Source organism: Oncorhynchus clarkii, chromosome 25 (genome assembly GCF_045791955.1).
Source record: "Oncorhynchus clarkii lewisi isolate Uvic-CL-2024 chromosome 25, UVic_Ocla_1.0, whole genome shotgun sequence".
NCBI lineage: Eukaryota > Metazoa > Chordata > Actinopteri > Salmoniformes > Salmonidae > Oncorhynchus > Oncorhynchus clarkii.
Genome location: NC_092171.1, coordinates 11,077,744 through 11,096,228, shown reverse-complemented (window position 1 = coordinate 11,096,228; position 18,485 = coordinate 11,077,744). Strand labels below are relative to the sequence as shown.

Sequence of the window (18,485 nt, the reverse complement as noted above, 5' to 3'; positions counted from 1 at the left end):
GTGTCAGCCAATCATAGATGTCCCTGGTGGTCACCTGCTAACACCTTTCCCACTGCCAGCAGGTCTATGGGGCAGCAGATACCCCACAATGCATTACAATGATGGGACCAACTCAAAGCCTCCAAGCCATGGGGCTGGACTGCTTCCTAGACAGCTCTCTGGCTTGCTCCCTCCTTCACACTTTGACCTCATGGCACCAATGGTTGTGCCACCTGACACTCTACACTACTGAGGTATGACTCTGGAAAATCCTTCCAAATTGTATCCATTCATCATTAACTGTGATTTGACTTTAACATCGCAAATGGCTGAAGTAGCAAGGATGTTAACTATTTTTTTCATTTTTGTCCAACAGGCCATTTTCCCAAATTGGATTTGCCATACATAGATTTTTTCAGCATTAAAAATGTATTAAACTATGATATTTTAATTAAATATCTCCTTTGTGTCCTCATGTTCACATGAATTTGATGTGTTCTATCATAATTTACAATTCTTATTGCTTCTGCATTTACGTTACTTACTGTACAGACAAATAAATATTATATGCATATATTTTATTTTAGACATTACAAAAACATTTTTTCATGCTTTCTGGATTTCTTACATTTACCTACTGTACAGGAAAGGATATTTTATACACATATTTAAACAAAACAAAAACATTTTATTTATGTATTCCATAGACGGCGGCAGGGTAGCCTAGTGGTTAGAGCGTTGGACTAGTAACCTGAAGGTTGCAAGTTCAAACCCCTGAGTTGACGAGGTACAAATCTGTCGTTCTGCCCCTGAACAGGCACTGTTCCTAGGCCATCATTGAAAATAAGAATTTGTTCTTAATTAACTGACTTGCCTTGTTAAATAAAGGTTAAAAAAGACACAACGGATCACGTGACCCTTGAACGAGATGGCCGCATGAACTAAGAGCTCCCCACAAGTAGTTTCCAATTCCTAATCTTACCTCCACTCCAAGTTCACACTCATTTAGCTTTAGCAAGAAAAAGTCATGGTGGCTACAAAAGGCGACACTACAGGTGACATTTTTACCCGGACTCGAGTATTAGCAACGGAAAAAGCCTCCAAGAAGAAGCTAGCTTCAGAAAAAACTAGCGCCATTAGCCAGGAGCAAGAGAACCCGCTCCCCCACGGGGCACAACGAATGCCAAGCTCGCACTCTGTCGAAGACATCCTTTCTGAGTTGAGATCCCAACGTACAGAACTAAACACTAAATTAGATGCCATTAATTCTCAGCTCAGTGCGATAGGGGGCAAGGTGACAATCCTGGAAAACGCTTTGCCTGACATCAACAACAAGATAACCATAAATGCAGGGCGCCTGGACGAGGCAGAGGGGCGAATCCTATCCATGGAAAACTTATTGACAGATGCCATGGAAACAATAGCATATGCTAAAAAGAAAATCGAGCATCTGGAAGAGAAAACAGAGGACCTGGAAAACAGGGGGCGAAGGAATAATTGTGTTCTATTCAATCTGGGCGAAAAAGAAGAGGGAAACATGCCACTGATCCGCTACCTGCAAGACAAACTTCCCGAGTGGCTCCACCTGCCCACCGACAGGCCCATAGAACTCAAGAGAGCTCACCGAGCACTGAGGCCCCCACCAGCAGCCAGACAACCAGCGCGCCCAATCACCATACGTTTCCTGAGATTCACCGACAAGGAACGAGTCCTACAGGCGGCGAAAAACAACACCATCACAGTGGGAAACGCCAAACTCGCTTTACACCAGGACCTGTCAGCTGGAATACGCCGAAAGCGCCGAGAATTTGACGAAGTGAAGAAATACTCCATTGACCGAGGCATCTTCAGGGGATTCAAATACCCAAACGAGCTCAGGATTCTTCACCAAGGAGCCTTGCGACACTTCAAAACTCCCGAAGAGGCAAAACGTTTTTTGAAAGACAATCCTGGCCAATGAGAAACAGACCAATGACTAAATGCGATTAATGCCATTACTAAAGCAGGTAAGACGACATATAGCCGATATCCAGAGATCCACTCCCTAAATGTCATTATAGCCGTCCAATTTATACTTATTGTCCTTTAACTGAGAGGGATGGGCTGTATAGCCTAACCTAGGCCTACTAATGTTTCAGCCTACTTTTATTTCCCTGTTTTTGTGTTGTTGCTATTATTACCTGGGGTTCCCTATGTCCCTTGGGGGAGGCATATGTAGGCTGGGCTATTGATTTGATTTTTCTCCCCTCTTTTACTGGGGTCTGGACGAGGGCAACTGTGTTATTTACTCAATGCGGGGTGTAGAGGATGAGGCATTTCTTTGGTGGGGAGAAGGAGACGTTGTGCGTTGCTAACTGTTCCCGGTTTTTGTTTTATTCGGAACACAGAATTGAGACTGAGCGGGGGGGTAATAGATCCAACGGGATGTGTCGAGTTGTTTGGGAACTCGGCTGGGGTGTTCAGAGATTATTATTTTATGTACACCATTTATTTTCCTTTTATGTGAACGCAGCTGTAATTACTATCCACTTTTACCCAGCGATGACTTGCACTAAAGTTCGATTACTGCTCGATGACGATGACTAGTACCTTAAATCTATTGACATGGAACTGCCATGGTCTAGGGCATGCAATAAAACGAAAAAAGATACTATGTGCACTAAAAAAGGAAAAAGCAGACATTGCGCTATTACAAGAGACACACCTCTGTGATGCTGAACATGCCAAACTCCGCAGAGCTTGGGTGGGACAGGTGTATTTCTCATCTTTCAAATCAAACAGTAGAGGCACAGCCATACTTATCCATAAAAATGTTCCATTCATAATTGACAAAAACATATCTGATCCGGAGCGGAGATTTATTTTGATAACTGGGTAATATGGTCAACCAATTACTATATTAAACATATACGCCCCTAACACAGATACTCCTGCCTTCATGTCAAAAATTATAACCCTGTTCAATGAGCATTGTGTCTCCTTTGGCGTGGTGGCCGGAGATTTTAATTGTACCCTTAACCCAACCCTAGACAAATCATCTCAAGTCCCCACCACAAATCCTAGATCTGCAAAGATGTTGAACTCTCTTACTAAAGAGATGGGACTGATAGATATCTGGAGAGAGAATAATAGCTCATCTATGGACTATACATACTACTCTAATGTCCATAACACCTACTCCCGTATAGATTACATTTTTATCCCAAAGAGTTTCATAAATTCAGCCACATGTACAATCGGACCCATAGCACTTTCAGATCACGCCTTTGTCCACCTCTGCTTTGACCTCTGCAAAAACATCCCGAGGTCAAAGAGCTGGAAATTCAACACCTCCATGCTATCAAATGACGAGTTCCATACATTGGTAACTACATGGATAGACAACTACACACAAGACAATAAAGACTCTCCTGTTTCTCCGGCCACAATGTGGGACGCTGCTAAAGCCACACTAAGAGGTCATCTAATTGCATATGCTTCCTCTAAGAAAAAAGCAATGGAAGCACACAGGCTAGATCTTGAGAGGGAGCTGGAATGCTGTGAAAAAATACATAAACAATCCCTAGACAGCACCTCCTGGAGTCATCTTAAAGCAGCCAAAGCCAAACTGAATTTGGACTACACTCGGGAGATAAAAAAAAAAGTTTTCTTTACTAAACAGAAATACCATGAGTATAGCAATAGGCCCAGTAGATTGCTTGCTTACCAATTAAAAAAGGAGCAGTCAGAGCGTACAATCATGGCTATCCGAACAGCAGAGGACGAGGTCACATATGACCCAAAAAAGATCAATTTAACTTTTCATGATTTTTACTGCAAACTATATACCTCTGAGAGAAAACACACAGAGGCAGAACTCCACTCTTTCCTAGAGGGAATCTCGCTACCTAAACTATCAGAGACCGACCAGGAAGATCTCAACTCCCCCTTCACTCCTGAGGAGATCCTGGAGGCAATTACCTCCATGCCACCTAATAAGTCCCCAGGCCCAGATGGATTCCCCAGAGAGTTCTACAAAGCTTTTTGGCCCCAGCTCAGCCCTATCTTCATGCCAATGCTGGAGGATTTTTGCAAAAACGGAGTTCTCCCAGACTCAATGCACACAGCTCGCATTACAGTGTTGCTAAAAAAGGACAAGGACCCCCTATCCTGCTCGTCCTTCCGGCCCATAAGCTTGTTGGATTTCGACTATAAAATAATTACCAAATTGCTCGCCAAAAGACTAAACACTCTTCTTCCCAAAATAATAAAAGCGGACCAAACTGGATTTATTAGAGACAGATACTCTTCTGATAACATTCGCCGTCTTTTTGATATTATTGATCAAGTAAACGCACAAAAGACCCCTGTTCTGCTGGCTTCACTGGATGCTGAGAAGGCGTTTGACAGGATGGAATGGAGCTTTCTGTTTTCAGTCTTAGAAAAGTTCAATATGGGCCCAAATTTTATTAAATGGATCAAATCACTATACTCTCATCCAAATGCCATGGTGACTACTAATGGACTGAACTCTGACAGATTCCCTCTGGAACGGGGCACAAGACAAGGGTGCTCGCTGTCCCCCCTGCTCTACTTGTTGGGGGCGGAGCCTCTGGCAGAGCTGATAAGGAGCAATCCAAGTATTATGGGTGTTTCTGCAGGTGGCCTGCAGCACAAGATTTCGCTTTACGCGAATGATGTCTTGCTCTACATATCCAACCCTGAGAAATCACTCCCTCTCATTTTAGACACAATTGCTCAGTATGGCAAGTTTTCAGGTTATATGATCAATTTTAACAAATCCACTGTCTGCCCTCTCAATATTACACTCACCAGCTCTATGAAGACACTTTGTCCTTTCCAATGGAAAACACACGGGTTTCAATACCTCGGGATCTTCATAACACCAGATCTGAATAGCCTTTTTAAGGAAAATTATCTTCCACTCCTGGATCGAATCAAGAACGATCTCCAAACCTGGATCTCCCTCCCAATTAGCTTAGTAGGAAGAATTCATGTAATCCGTATGAACGTCCTCCCTAGACTAAACTACTTATTTCAGATGCTCCCATGCTATCTCCCAGTTTCCTTCTTCAAAACAACTAACCAAAGCATCACCAAAATTATATGGGGCAATAAAAAACCTAGGATCAAGTTTTCCACTTTATCAAAACCTGAATCTAAAGGTGGTCTTGCCCTTCCCTCCCTTCAACTGTACTACTGGTCTGCCCAAATCCGCAACATGCTAACATGGATCACAAACAGACAAGAGTCAACGTGGATTCAGATAGAAGCCCAATCCTGTGGTTCATTGCCCTTAAGTTCAATTATATTCATTAATAACTTTAGTGAAGTGGGCAACATAGCCAAAACCTTTGCGATTTACAGCACCCTACTAGCGTGGAGGGACTGTAAGAAATACCTGGGCATTTCCTCCCAAATATGTTCTCACTCGCTTATAGTAGGCAACCCAGACTTGCCAAAAGCCCTGAGGGATGCCAACTTTAATCTTTGGCATACTCTAGGAATCAGGACCTTTTCAGACCTATTTCATCAGAAAACCACTACACTGAAATCCTTTCAAGAGCTCTGCAGTGAATTCGATGTGCCAAGATCCCATTTTTTTTAAATATCTTCAAATTAGACATGTAATTTCCTCATTTACCTCCAAGAGGAGGTTTAGAACTCAGTTGAATGAAGTTGAAACCCTTCTTGTCACAGCACAATCCATTAAAGGCAAAATATCTTACATCTATAGACTCCTTTCTGAGAAAGGAAGCTCCTCCTTTACTCCTTTGAAAATAATCTGGGAAAAGGACCTTGGTCTGACTATCATTGATGAGTTATGGGCGGAGGTTTGCGACAGGGTATACTGCTCCTCTACCAGTGTAAAAATCGAATCTAATTTTTGAATCTAATCTAATTTTTGAACAAATTTTATTATACTCCTTTGAGACTCGATAGAATGAAAACAGATATGTCTCCTAACTGTAAAAGATGTACCTCTGAAAGCGGAACCTATATGCATGTATTTTGGAGCTGTAGGGAGATTGCCAGATTATGGCAATCTGTACATACTGCTGCACAGAAAATACTAGAGGTACAGTTTGATATGACCCCGTGTATCTATCTTCTTAATGCCCAGCAGGACTTTGTTCTTGATCCTGACAGAGAAAATTTGCTTATGACTATTACATACTTTGCTAAGAAATGTATTCTTCTATTGTGGGCCTCTAATACCCCTCCTACATTTAAAATGTGGATTGACCAGATTGTTGACTTTCTTCCTCTTGAAAAGCTCACTTATGACCTCCACAAGAGACAGCCCAAGTTTGATAGACTCTGGTCTCCACTATTCAACTATATTTCAAACTGGACAGAGTGAACGGGGTGACTAGGGAAATGTGCAGATACATGTTGTGTAAGGTACTGTAAAACCTAAAAACGAATTATTGGCCCGTCGTCTCAGCGAATGCTTGAAATAGCTGATAAGAACCTTGATAGTGCTGCTGCAAGTGTTATATGTTTTTTTTATTTTAATTTCGTTTTTGAGTACATGTGCGTAGGTGTGTGTGTGTATGTATATGTGCGTATGTATGTATGTACCAAGGAAAATATATAGATTAAGAAAAATAAATGCTTTTATTTGACTTTATCATTCATTTTAATTGTATTTTTATTTTTTCAAAAGTATTATTATTTTTTTATTTTTTATTTTTTTAAAGCCTGTCACATCTGTGAATGTGGAATGTGTTTTGTTGGTTGATTGAAAAACAAGAAAACTTAATAAAACTTTAAATTGAAAAAAAAAAAAAAAAGACACAACGAAATATATTTAGATGCATTTTCAATTCCTAAATGTCAATATTTGTATTTTCTGTGCCACGTGTTTATGCCCATTTATGTACATCCTGTATACACCTCACACACATGGTCAGGGGCTTAAAAAATAAGAAAACAGTATCAGAGTTTACATTTTTGAGTTTGCATCCCAATATGACACTTTAAATATTTCACAGAATACTGAAATGTAACAAAACACCTATTGTGTTTATTGAGATGTACACTGAGATGCTCAGTTGGTCAATATTTCCCTCCAGTGATTCCCCAACATCTTGTCAACATGGGACCCAAAAATGGAGCAGATATCTTATACCAACCTATCTAAATAGACATGTATCCATAACAAGGCCTAGGAGGCCCCTATACTGTCCAAAAATCTCTCCAAAATGTCACATATTTTAAAGCATCTTTATTTTCATGCATATAACTTGGCCCCAAAACATTGGGGGGGACCAAATTCACATCCTTTTGTGTAGACAATAATTTTTTATGATTTCATGACTGTTTGATAGTAGGTCCCTGAATGGTCAAAAACCTCTTCAAATAGAAGTATGTTTGTAGCACAAAATATCTTACAGGAAGGCCCTCTCACTCTCTCATCATGTCACAAGCAGACAGGCTCCCAGAGGCAGGGCCATAAAAGGCCCCATCTTACTCAGCTGCCGCTGCCCTCTCCAACAGCCATCAGCACAGAACAGCATGAATCAAATCAAAGTATATTTGTCACATGCGCCGAATACCGCAGTGAAATGCTTACTTACAGGCTCTAACCAATAGTGCAAAAAAAAGGTATTAGGTGAACAATAGGTAGGTTAAGAAATAAAAACAACAGTAAGAAGACAGTGAAAAATACAGTAGCGAGGCTATAAAAGTAGTGAGGCTACATACAGACACCGGTTAGTCAGGCTGATTGAGGTAGAATGTACATGTAAATATGGTTAAAGTGACTATGCATATATGATGAACAGAGAGTAGCAGCAGTGTAAAGAGGGGTTGGCAGGTTTTCTAATCCCTTGATATTATTGTAGGATCGGATTTTAATAGCTAACTTTTCGATGGCCATTATAAATAGATATGCCGATAGTTGACAACCTTCTTTTATGAGAAGTAGCCATTATTTACTATTGTCACATGTGCTCCCTCTCCGGCCTCTAGGTCACCAGGCTGTTCGTTATGGCGCACACCTGTCACCAGCGTTACACGCATTATGACACTCACCTGGACTCCATCACCTCCTTGATTACCTGCCCTTTATATGTCCCTCCCTTTGGTTTCTACCCCCATTAGTCATTGTTGCTGTTTCATGTCAGTGCGCTGTTTGTGTTCCTTGTTTTGTTAATTTATTAATTAATTAAATGTATTCATTCCCTGAACTTGCTTCCAGACTCTCAGCATACAACTATTTTACACCTAGGGTTACTATACATGATTTTAACCCATTTTATAAGAGATTGTCCAAAATTGAAATGTTCCAGGCATTAATATATAAACTCCAGTCGTACTTTATGAAAAGCCTTTTACAAGTCAGCTATGAATAGCAGGCCTGGTTTCCCTGATTCTTCATAGTGTTCTATTGGTTGCAGTACTTGCTTTATATGATCTCCAATATATTGTCCATGTAAAAAACCTGTCTGATTAGAATGAATAATGTCCGACAACACCTTTTTAATTCTATGCGCTATACATTTTGCTAGCATTTTTGCATCACAACACTGAAGTTTAAGGGGCCTCCAATTTTTTTATGGACTGGATCTTTATATTTACCACTTTGTTTCAGTAATAATGAAGGAGTGGTTAAAACATGATAATAACGGTCCTCTGAGGATATCAAAAAAGGTTTATCAGAGTTATTGACCTCACAAGAAGTCAGATTCAAGTAACTTACATTGTGGTGCTGAAACTTGAAGCAGCAGCCACGGCACAAACAATCGGAAATGGACAGCTCATGGTGCTGAAAGTATGCAAATTTGAGTAAACATCATTCATTTTAAACGTCTTCATTTTAATTAGGACTATGTGTTGGAGCCTATTTCTTCCTATTTAAGAAATAAGAGGCAGGCCTACCGGTTTGACTGATGAAATTAGGCTATAGGCTGCTATATCCGTCTTTCGGATGGGACGTTAAACGGGTGTCCTGACTCTCTGAGGTCATTAAAGATCCCATAGCACTTATCGTAAGAGTAGGGGTGTTAACCCCGGTGTCCTGGCTAAATTCCCAATCTGGCCCTGAAACCATCACGGTCACCTAATAATCTCCAGTTTACAATTGCCTCATTCATCCCCCTCCTCTCCCCTGTAACTATTCCCCAGGTCGTTGCTGCAAATGAGAACGTGTTCTCAGTCAACTTACCTGGTAAAATAACGGATAAATAAATAAATAAAATAAAAATCCATAGGTATGTTAGTCAATTCCTCCACCCGCCATGCACTCTTTAAATAGCCCACCTCTGTGTCTGTTAAGACTTGAAGTTAGTGTGTATGAGAGGGTATGCCATAGGCCTACCTTTTAAAGAAAAGGGCAAAAAGTACAGGCCTACCCACTATTAGTTTAATATTTTGAGGAAAATGAAACAGATGTGATTATATACAGTTATCTATAACAACACTTTGGTCCGCGATTCTTAATGCTAGAAACAAGCTGTAAAATAGGAATAACTGGGAAAGACGTGACTCTGATGCATATGGGGAAATTGTTGTTTCATTTGCTTTGGAAATAATCGAATCTGTCACTATCAATTGATTAAGCTATTCACATTCTGTACAATAAAATACATTTAAACCCAGACAGCTTTTAGGGAAACACTTGTGACCTCTCGTTGGGTTAAGCCAAGGAAGAAGATTAGCCAGCAGTTGAAGCTTACATTTTTCTGCGTCAGTAGGCCTACTCGGTCTGGGGTGGAAAGGTAGGCCTAACTTGAAAGTACCATGCTCAGATCCCTACGGACGTCTCAGAGTTAATTATTTACAGACAGGGACAGTTTCGTTGCAAATAACACACACTGTTTTGGCATTGTAGAAATATAATAAGATGAACACATAGGACTATCTCTCTGTCTATACTGTCATTTCAGTCATTTGTGATTTATTTAAAACGTTTCTACTAATACTGTATGGCCCATCATCTGCATGGTGAGAAACACACATTCACAGCACAGACACACTCACATTCACTGCTCACAAACATACTGGAACATGCTGTTTCAACATACACATTCAGGCATTTCAAACTGACTCTCACATTTGTGTAATTTCTGAACCATGCTCATGATTTTGTTTGTCTTCTGTGTGTGTCCCTCTGCCCTCCAGTCTGACGTGCTGTGCTCACTATCCACCACGCAACCCACAGTCAACATGGAGGTCTTGTTCAAGGTCAGGAAGTTCACAGAGGACTTAGAACAGGAGGGTTGAGAGGTCCTGGTTGGCAGGGGCTTTACTACTCCTTACTCAGTCTCTCCTATCAAGACCCAACTCCAGTCAAATAGTAGCTACAGTATTACAACACTACGAACCTGCATAGACAAGAATGATGGAGCATTTTAACTTACACACAATTGTTGTTTTTTTGCATATCCCAACTCCCTCTGAGACACCCACAAGTGCCTTATTTTCTCACTTTGTCGGCTCCGGTATTTGAGCCAGCAATCTTTCGGTAACTGGCCCAATGATCTAAACTTGAGGCTACGTACCGCCCCTTAGTGGGTCTGCAGGGTGACTCCCCTAGTGGGTCTGGAACCCAGGTCAGCAGCACTACATTGCTGTGTGTCTGTATAGTTGAGGGTATATTGGTTTAGTAATACTCAATTCAGTTCTGTTTCCAGAGGGGATCTCAATGCTGTTACACGTAGCCATGATCACCAAGCTACCCTGACTTAATAAAACGTGAATTGAAAAAGAACAAGATGTGCTTGTCATTATTTTATTTTTTACTTGTATTATAGTATACCCACATTTCTGTCCACAACTTTTGAATCAGGTAGTAATTCAACAGATACATGTGCTGCCTTTCCAACTGATGTCAAGTTCCAACACAAATATTCATTTGAAAAAGCAATAGACTTTCACATTGTAGGCCTGTTGTTTAAACAATGTAATCATAATATATGACATTTAGCAGATGCTTTCATTCAAAGCGACTTACAGTCATTTGCACATACATTTTACGTATGGGTTTCCCCGGGAATCGAACCCACAACCCTGGTGGTGGGATCGGCATGCTCTACACAGGATCATCATTTATACTGTAATATGTGTTTATAACAGGGAGTGACATTGATAATAAGTCTATAGCAGTGTAATAAGTGTTTATAACAATGTACAGCACATCTACCAACACACCGATGCGTTTCAAGAGCCTACACTATTTTGTTTCAGAATCCTCAGACCCCTGACAGGGAGTAGCATAGGGGATAGTGCCATCTAGTGGAATGGAAATTAAACTATTATTCCAGATATTATTTAATAAAGAATATTGATAACCTAAATTACTTTTCAGAGATCAGAGAAACTTAACAGAACGCATCTTGAAACAGAAAATATGCCACAATTTGTGAACGATGGACTTTTAAATTGAAGCTTATTGCTCGATTTGGAACCGTTAATGTCGCTGATTTCATGAAGCTCTCCTGCGCATCAATTACTTCACGAAATCCCGCAACGTGAAAGCGCCAGAAATAAACATCGCGAGATTGTAAATATGTGTGAGAGTCAGAGATTTGAAAGCAGACGCTTTCATCCAAAACGATTTACAGTAATGCGTACATACATTTTTTCTTTTGGGTGGCCCAGGGAAATTAGACTTTTTCGAGCTCTTTCTTTGTAATACTGTATGTATTCAATCATTTCGATTTGATCACTTCCCAATGGGCACATAAATGAATTCAATGTTTATGTTTATTCCACGGTTCAACGTAATTTAATTGAAATTACATGGATATTGTGTCACAGTGAATTGTATAATCTGCAGTCAATTTCATTATGTTTTCATGTGCCATGATTCTGACATTTGACATATGATCCTCAAAGGATTAGGCTAAATAGTTTCAGTGGTGCAGTCGGTGTAATCTCAATTCAATACGATGTGCATTTACTGTACATATAGCCAATATAGCTATTAAACCCATGTTCAGTTGCTTTAATCTGTGACGCAAGTGGACAATTATGTTTGTGACGTTCCATGGAACCCACCGTGTAGTTTAAAACTCGATTCTGATTGGCTTGCAGGTCATTCTACAGTGTAAATCATAAATGAAAACGTGCTTTTATATCAGTGTTACAGATTCACAATACCGTGTCTCAAACCGTACCGCGCTTTTATCTGCCTAACGGTATCTTCAAGCAAGACTGGTTAGGCCTTTTGGATAGCTTGTCCAAGGTAAGAATATGCGTCAAGCTATAGCCTACTTTTAATGTTTTAGTTTCCCGAACTCAAGTTACTCCAGTCAAGTGATTAATCTTAAATTTGTTGTTTTGACTGAGCAGTCCAATGGCCAATGCTGTTTTTGGACTATGAGACCCTCGGCTATATACTATGATGAGCCAATAACACGCATAGTTTATGCATTAGGCATTGCACAAGTCAGTGTCTAGGTCAGAATATAAAGTAGCTATTTCCGTTAACTCAAATTACTCAAGTCAAGTGATTAATCGTAAGAGTTAGTTGTTTTGACTGTCAAAAAAATAACTTTGATGGAATATTCCAAATTACAATGGCAATTATGCATCACAAATTCACATTATTACTTGTATTTCAATGATTCATCCAGGCCCAAGACATAAAGTCGCCTGAAAGCTGTGTAGCAATAATTCCAGCTTCTGACCAAGAATCATGGATACCTTTCATGTGAGTACTCACACACCAGATTTTTTTTACATACCTCAGAAGGAAGATACCTCAATATCTGGAAGCACTGTCTCATGTACAACTGTTAATGCTATCTCTGAAATGTCTAACAAAATGTTGACTTGATCGTTTCATCAAGACCTTCTCATCACAAGTTGGAACTAGTGGTCAACATTGGGACAATGCCGCCCAAAATAACAGGGACCAACATTTTCATGGAGGTAAGCACTACACTTCTGATGGGTTTAAAGATTGTATTACATTATCTAAAAGTGAGAAAGTAAATCCCAGCTGTTTTTATTCTTTTCACAGGGAAGAACAATCCCCATTATGCCATGAATGTTTCATTGCTGAACAACCATAGATATTTTTCCTCTAATTTGGCTCCCGTTCCTCCAACAGTGAGCAAGACCTGTCAGCAGAGCTCACTGGAGCAGGGAGACATGCCGTCACCCTTCTGGCACCTGACAAAGTACACTTTTGTCTTCTAAATAACACTATTGTAACATCTTCTGCACAAAGTTACATTCCTAATAAGATTGGTGTTAAGTGAGAAAGAATCCTAAAGATGGTCCAATGGGCATGGTCTGAAGCCTCTCGTCATCTCAGTATGTTGAACCACCTGATTTCTTGCAGGCTTGAGATTCAGATCCTGCTGAACGATGTTAAGCATTCGATTAACCACATGCAGGGGACGCTGAACACCATGCAGGGGCAGTGTATTGAGTTGCAGACTGCCATATCTAAGGTAGTGTCAGATGAGTCTCAGATACAGAAGAATAAGTCTATGATGGTATGGTGATAATGATTGAGATGGTGATTATAATAATGATGACTAGCGGTACCCCACCCTACGGGCGGTAAATCATTGGATCTGATTAATTCAATTCAATGCAATTCAATCTTTGAGGACTGCAACCATAGAAATACAGTTTATTTACACTAATAATAAGCTATTGTCAACTTCCCGTCTATGCTTATCTTGCTCATTGCTCACTGTTACCCTATGTGTGCAACTATTATTGATTTCTCACACAAAAATAATTTGGTTGCAAATGTACCTGGGGCCACGTAAATAATTGTTAGGCTACTCATTTTGAATGAGTGGCAACTTGTGTGACCATAAAAGTCTGTGTGCGACTGGGGACAGTAAAATAATGTGGTTACTGACCTGCCCTACATCATAGAAGGCCCTTCAAGTCGGAACTAGAAAATTCAGACATTTCTGACTCTCTGACTCGCTAAGTCGTTATGGAATGAGGATTTCAGGTTTCCCACTTGTGAAGTATCAGAATCAACCAGTAGGAAGCTCTACGCTAATAACTTACATTCATTTTAACTCTGAGGTTCCAAGTTTCCGAAAGCATGTGAATGCGTCAATAATTGCCATGGTAATTTTGAATGTTCAGTCAGTGAGCATTATGGGTAATTGTCCTACATACTTACATCAAATGCTTTATGATAGCATCATCTCCTGTAGTAACAGTACCTTTCCAAACACAATTACAATTAAAATTAACAAAGATACAAAATATTGCTAAAGTGAAGAAAATCAGCTCAAAATTGTAGGAGGAAATGCCCCTGCAGCAGGGAGACTTACGATATTATAATATATTGTAGATAACATTAATATAATTTGTGTATTTACAGTATCAGTACACATGCAAATGGAAGTATATGCTAGGGATTGATCTACACTGAGTGAACAAAACATTAACAACACCTTCCTATTGAGTTTCCCCCCTTTGGTGGTGGACCATTGTTGATACTCAGGGAAAACTGTTGAGCTGAAAAACCCAACAGCATTGCAGTTCTTGACCCAAACCGGTGCACCTGGCACATACTACCATACTCTGTTCAAAGGGACTTAAATCTTTGGTCTTGCCCATTCACCCTCTGAATGACACACATACACAATCCATGTCTCAATTGTCTAAAAATCATTCTTTAACCTGCCCCCCCCCCCTTCATCTACACTGAGAAGAAGATTTAACAATTCACATCAATAAGGGACTATAGCTTTCACCTGATTTGTCTATGTCACTGAAAGAGAAGGTGTTCTTAATGTTTAATACACTCAGTGTAATGATGTTATAGATTCTAAGTGGTTGATTTTTTAGGGAATTAATTTATGCTCTATTTATACCTGCAGATCATCACAGCAGCCGAAGTTGCTGTGCAGAGGGAGGAGATCCTCCGAGCATCAGGCCTCATCCTGTCACAGAGGGAGGGTATCCTCCAAACATCCAGTGTCCCTGCACAGAGGGAGGGGATTCTCCCAGCAGCTAACATCACTGTGCAGAGGGAGGAGATCTTCCGAGCATCAGGCCTCATCCCTGAAGAGAGGGAGGACATCCGCCTCACAGCCAGTGTCCCTGCACAGAGGGAGGGGATTCTTCCAGCAGCTACTGCAGCTACTGTCACTGTGCGAAAGGAGAAGATCCTCAGAGCATCAGGCCTCATTTCTGCACAAAAGGAGTTGATCCACCTGATGGCCAGTGTCACTGCGCAGAGGAAGGGAATCGTCCCAATGGTCAGCGTCCCTGCGCACAGGGAGGGGATCGTCCCAAAGGCTAGTGTCCCTGCTGAGAGGTTGGAGATCCTCCGAGCATCAGGCCTCATCCCGCCACAGAGGGAGGGGAATGTCCGAACAGCCAGTGTCCCAGCACAGAGGGATGGGATTCTCTCAGCAGCCAGCATCACTGAACAGAGGGAGGGGATTCTTCCAGCAGCTTCTATCACTGTGCCGAAGAAGAAGATCCGCAGAGCATCAGGCCTCATTCCTGCACAAAAGGAGTTGATCCACCTGATGGCCAGTGTCACTGCGCAGAGGAAGGGAATCGTCCCAATGGTCAGCGTCCCTGTGCACAGGGAGGGAATCGTCCCAAAGGCCAGTGTCCCTGCTGAGAGGGAGGAGATCCTCCGAGCATCAGGCCTCATCCCATCACAGAGGGAGGGTATCCTCCAAACAGCCAGTGTCCCTGCACAGAGGGAGGGGATCTTCCGAGCATCAGGCCTCATCCCATCACAGAGGGAGGGTATCCTCCAAACAGCCAGTGTCCCTGCACAGAGGGAGGGGATCTTCCGAGCATCAGGCCTCATCCCGCCACCAAGGGAGGGTATCCTCCAAACAGCCAGTGTCCCTGCACAGAGGGAGGAGATCCTCAGAGCATCAGGCCTCATCTCTGAAGAGAGGGAGGAGATCCTCCTCACAGCCAGTGTCCCTGTGAAGAATGAAAACATTCATCCACAACCACCTTCCATCATCCCCATGTTGGCACCACTGCGGAAATGGGATGGTGGAGCGTGTACTCCACCTGTGGATTTCTATTCCAAGAGAAGAGGTCACTTAACCTTACCTAATTACTTTCATGCATTTTCTACATAAAAATGTTTAGCTCCATTGTACTTTTACATTTGAGTCATTTAGCAGACACTGTTATCCAGAGCGAGTCTATACATTTTCATACTCCAGTAAATCTCTCCAGGATTTCACATGGATTTTTTTCATATTTGCGGATAAATATGCTAGATTTTGCAGCGACAATCATGACATTTTGCATTGCAATATGCAATTGTTTTGTCCAATTTGTTGCAAAAATGTGCTGACAAGGGAAAAAACTGTGTTGATGTGTCGCTTGATTGAACCATATTATGCAGTAAATGTGCGGCGATTGGTTGAAATTGCGAGCCCTCTTTTTGTACTGTGGTAATTGTCAGTTCTATGCGATAATATTGTGATGTGACTATTTTATGCAGAAATAGTTTGGTTATTGGTCACATTTGTAAGCCCTCACATAATATGCAGGGAATTGTTGATTTTGCAACCAAAACAATGCGGTGGCAGAGTCCTGGAGTAACCTCCCAGTAATCCCTGTGACTGCGTGTAGGTTAAGATTGGGTTGTAAACAGAGTATCAGAGCGAGACGTTCCTACCTGTCAGCTAGTAATTGTTCTGTATGGTGACATGAGCAGAGTGGCCTGACTTCTCCCACTTATTACAGATGTCCGACTTAGATATGTTGAGCATCCTGCTATGATGTCCATCACCAAGCCGGAACACTCCGATGCCAACCCTCAGTTCCAGACTGGCACCCGGCCGGTGGCTGAGCCTGAGACCCCTGCTGTTCACAATAACAGTGGAGGCTGGCTCAGGTGGGTCTTTGGGAGTGGAAGAGCTAATAAGAAGGAGGTTCATCTACCTGAGGACAAAAACAGATCTGTAAGGAACTGGTTATTAACACTATATTCTATGTAGAGACAATTGAGTGGATTTAAAAAATAAAAATAAATTGTGGCTTGCTTCACATTGCTAATCTCTTCTTCCTCAGATTGTCTGGGATCCAACTCTGCACAGATGGGTTAACAAAACTGAGCCCAAGGCTGAAGTACACACTTAAATTAAATTAAAAACAGTGAACAACCATTGTATTTCAACTGTGCTAATATTACCAACAATTTGGAAAATGTGTTGATGTGTTTTACAGAACAAGTGTGTACCACCACCTCCACCGATGGGGACACATGGATATCAGGGGAACACTGGCAGTGTCCCCAAAGGAGTGAATCCCTACTCTATGAAAGCAGGTGAATATTGCTTTAGAATACATGTGGTCTAACCAAGACTGTGTCAGCGAATCATAGATGTCCCTGGTGGTCTCCTCACCTTTCCCACTGCCAGCAGGTCTATGGGGCAGCAGATACCCCACAATGCATTACAATGATGGGACCAACTCAAAGCCTCCAAGCCATGGGGCTGGACTGCTTCCTAGACAGCTCTCTGGCTTGCTCCCTCCTTCACACTTTGACCTCATGGCACCAATGGTTGTGCCACCTGACACTCTACCCTACTGAGGTATGACTCTGGAAAATCCTTCCAAATTGTATCCATTCATCATTAACTGTGATTTGACTTTCACATCGCAAATGGCTGAAGTAGCAAGGATGTTAACTATTTTTTCATTTTTGTCCAACAGGCCATTTTCCCAAATTGGATTTGCCATACATAGATTTTTTCAGCATTAAAAATGTATTAAAATATGATCTTTTAATTAAATATCTCCTTTGTGTCCTCATGTTCACATGAATTTGATGTGTTCTATCATCATTTACAATTCTTATTGCTTCTGCATTTACGTTACTTACTGTACAGACAAATAAATATTATATGCATATATTTTATTTTAGACATTACAAAAACATTTTTTCATGCTTTCTGGATGTCTTACATTTACTTACTGTACAGGAAAGTATATTTTATACACATATTTAAACAAAACAAAAACATGTTATTTATGTATTCCGTAGACGGTGGCAGGGTAGCCTAGTGGTTACAGCGTTGGACTAGTAACCTGAATGTTGCAAGTTCAAACCCCCGAGTTGTTGTTCTGTCGTTCTGCCCCTGAACAGGCAGTTAACCCATCATTGAAAAAAAGAATTTGTTCTTAATTAACTGACTTGCCTTGTTAAATAAAGGTTAAAAAAAGACACAACAAAATATATTTAGATGCATTTTCAATTCCTAAATGTCAATATTTTGATTTTCTGTGCCACGTGTTTATGCCCATTTATGTACATCCTGTATACACCTCACACACATGGTCAGGGGCTTAAAAAATAAGAAAACAGTAACAGAGTTTACATTTTTGAGTTTGCATCCCAATATGACACTTTAAATATTTCACAGAATACTGAAATGTAACAAAACACCTATTGTGTTTATTGAGATGTACACTGAGATGCTCAGTTGGTCAATATTTCCCTCCAGTGATTCCCCAACATCTTGTCAACATGGGACCCAAAAATGGAGCAGATATCTTATACCAACCTATCTAAATAGACATGT

At 41.0% G+C, this 18,485-nt stretch overlaps 2 protein-coding genes across 2 annotated transcripts in view; both read left to right on the top strand.

The window, feature by feature from the left end:
- Positions 1-18,485, top strand: part of LOC139384022 (vacuolar protein sorting-associated protein 4B-like) — a 48,875-nt gene that overhangs the window by 26,885 nt on the left and 3,505 nt on the right. The window lies entirely within an intron of this gene.
- LOC139384020 (uncharacterized) lies at positions 908-17,696 on the top strand. Its single transcript, XM_071128650.1, has 10 exons — positions 908-1,985; positions 12,564-12,640; positions 12,780-12,861; positions 13,043-13,112; positions 14,793-15,984; positions 16,645-16,862; positions 16,972-17,028; positions 17,128-17,227; positions 17,322-17,495; positions 17,617-17,696. Exons 5-9 carry the CDS (start codon positions 15,132-15,134, stop codon positions 17,492-17,494), a joined length of 1,401 nt encoding a protein of 466 aa, XP_070984751.1. The 5' UTR covers positions 908-1,985; positions 12,564-12,640; positions 12,780-12,861; positions 13,043-13,112; positions 14,793-15,131; the 3' UTR covers position 17,495; positions 17,617-17,696.